The following is a 1,736-nucleotide window of genomic DNA, read 5'->3' as shown; positions in this document are numbered from 1 at the left end:
ATACCAGAGGCATTGACCCATACACTCATACAGCAAGCGCATGATAGCGAAGAGGCGATGCACGGTGGACTCGCCCGAACGCTCGGCAGACTTAAACAGTTTTACTATTGGCCACGAATGGCCGTGCAAGTCAAAAATTACATTGCTGCATGTGATACGTGTAAGGAGGCGAAGCATACCACGCAGACGACCAGACCAACTATGGGAGCAGAGGTGTGCACGTCGCGGCACACCTAAGTTTGTGTGGCTCAAAACCATGCCAAAAGCGACGTCCGCAGCGACAATAAAGTTCTTGAGGGAGGAACTCTTTAACACGTTTGGAGTACCGGAGATAGTACACACCGACAACGGGAAACAGTTTACCTCAAAGGAGTTCGAGGAAATGGTGTCCCATTTCGGGATCACATATACGCGGACAGCAGCCTATTCACCGCAGGCAAACGCGTCGGAGCGGGTGAATCAGTCTATTTTGGCGGCGATAAGAACACATGTTGGCAAGGATCACACGCATTGGGATGTAAAGATACCGGAGATACAAGCGGCACTGAGAAGCGCGGTGCACTCGACGATTGGAACATCTCCATATTATGCGATGTTTGGCCAACACATGTTTCGCAACGGGGGCGACTACCGATTGGCTCGGAAGCTGGATGCTGATGCGGCAGTGGAAATTAAGCAACTGCCCAGAGAAGATCAGTTGCAAATCGTCCAGGAAAAGATCGTGGCCAGGTCCCATCAAGCCTTTGAAAAGTCGGAAAAAAGGTATAATTTAAAAGCTAGAGAGATACAATACCGACCAGGACAAGAGGTGTGGAAGCGCAACTTCGTTCTCAGCGACGTCAGGCGAAACATAAATGCAAAATTCTGCAAAAGGTATTCTCGATGCAGGATAATGAGACGAGTGGGCAAAAACATGTATGAATTAGAGAACTTACATGGCATCCGATTGGGAGTTTTCCACGCCAAGGACTTGAAGCAGTAGACACAGATGCCCGTAGTTTAGCCCGGCTAACTAAGGATTGCTGGCGGAGAAAGATGATCGGCTGACTGAGAGAAGGTATCTCAAGGTGTGGGCGAGGGCCTGCGTTGGGCGAGAATGATCCTTAGACCCTAGACAAGGCCCACTTTTCACTCCTGTTTCTTGGTAAGACCGAAAACCGAAGTGTGCTGTTATGGGCCAAATAATTGATAAACAACAATACTGCTGTTATCGATGGTGCTTTCTCGTTAACTAGAAAATTAGCTGGGAATTTGGCAGGAAAAAAAAAAGAGAACCGAGCTAGTTCTGGGAGAGGTTCCGGTTCCGGGAATAAAATTTGAATTTTTAGGAATCTAAAAGAGTGGAGGAGTTGGGTTTTTTTTGGAAAAAAAAGAGGAAGAGGACCAAGATAAAAAAAAGAGGAGTTGAGTTCTACAAGGCACGTGGAGTAGTTAGTTGTTCAAGAAAAAAAAAACTGAAAAGTGCGTGTGCCTAGAAGGAGCATCTCCCCCATTCTTAAAGACCAAGATTTGCATGCGAGACGCAGGACGGACACACACAGGAGCCTTCGGACACCCAATTCGACGGGATCCACCCAGGTCCGGGTGCTCCAGGTTTTTTTTCCTCCATTTAACCTCAACATTAGGCTGTTAGAATAAATAATTGTTGTTTATTTATCTTATTTATTTAATTTATATATGTATACGTCCCAGTGGTACCCTGGTTAGGCTCTGTCAATATTGTGAAAAAAAAAGTG

General features: G+C 46.4%; 1 protein-coding gene across 1 annotated transcript; it reads left to right on the top strand.

The window, feature by feature from the left end:
* Window positions 1-256: 256 nt before the first annotated feature.
* Window positions 257-982, top strand: LOC137575002 (uncharacterized). The gene has a single exon (XM_068287415.1). It carries the CDS (start codon window positions 257-259, stop codon window positions 980-982), a length of 726 nt encoding a protein of 241 aa, XP_068143516.1.
* Window positions 983-1,736: the final 754 nt, after the last annotated feature.

The sequence above is a fragment of the Drosophila tropicalis genome, unplaced genomic scaffold (assembly GCF_018151085.1).
Source record: "Drosophila tropicalis isolate 14030-0801.00 unplaced genomic scaffold, ASM1815108v1 contig_527, whole genome shotgun sequence".
Lineage (NCBI taxonomy): Eukaryota > Metazoa > Arthropoda > Insecta > Diptera > Drosophilidae > Drosophila > Drosophila tropicalis.
The sequence above is the reverse complement of the archived record's forward strand: the minus strand, read 5'-3'. Positions and strand labels throughout refer to the sequence as shown.

Excerpts from the sequence above, each read along its gene's own strand:
- LOC137575002 (XM_068287415.1), top strand. The coding sequence starts at position 257 with ATGCCAAAAGCGACGTCCGCAGCGACAATAAAGTTCTTGAGGGAGGAA.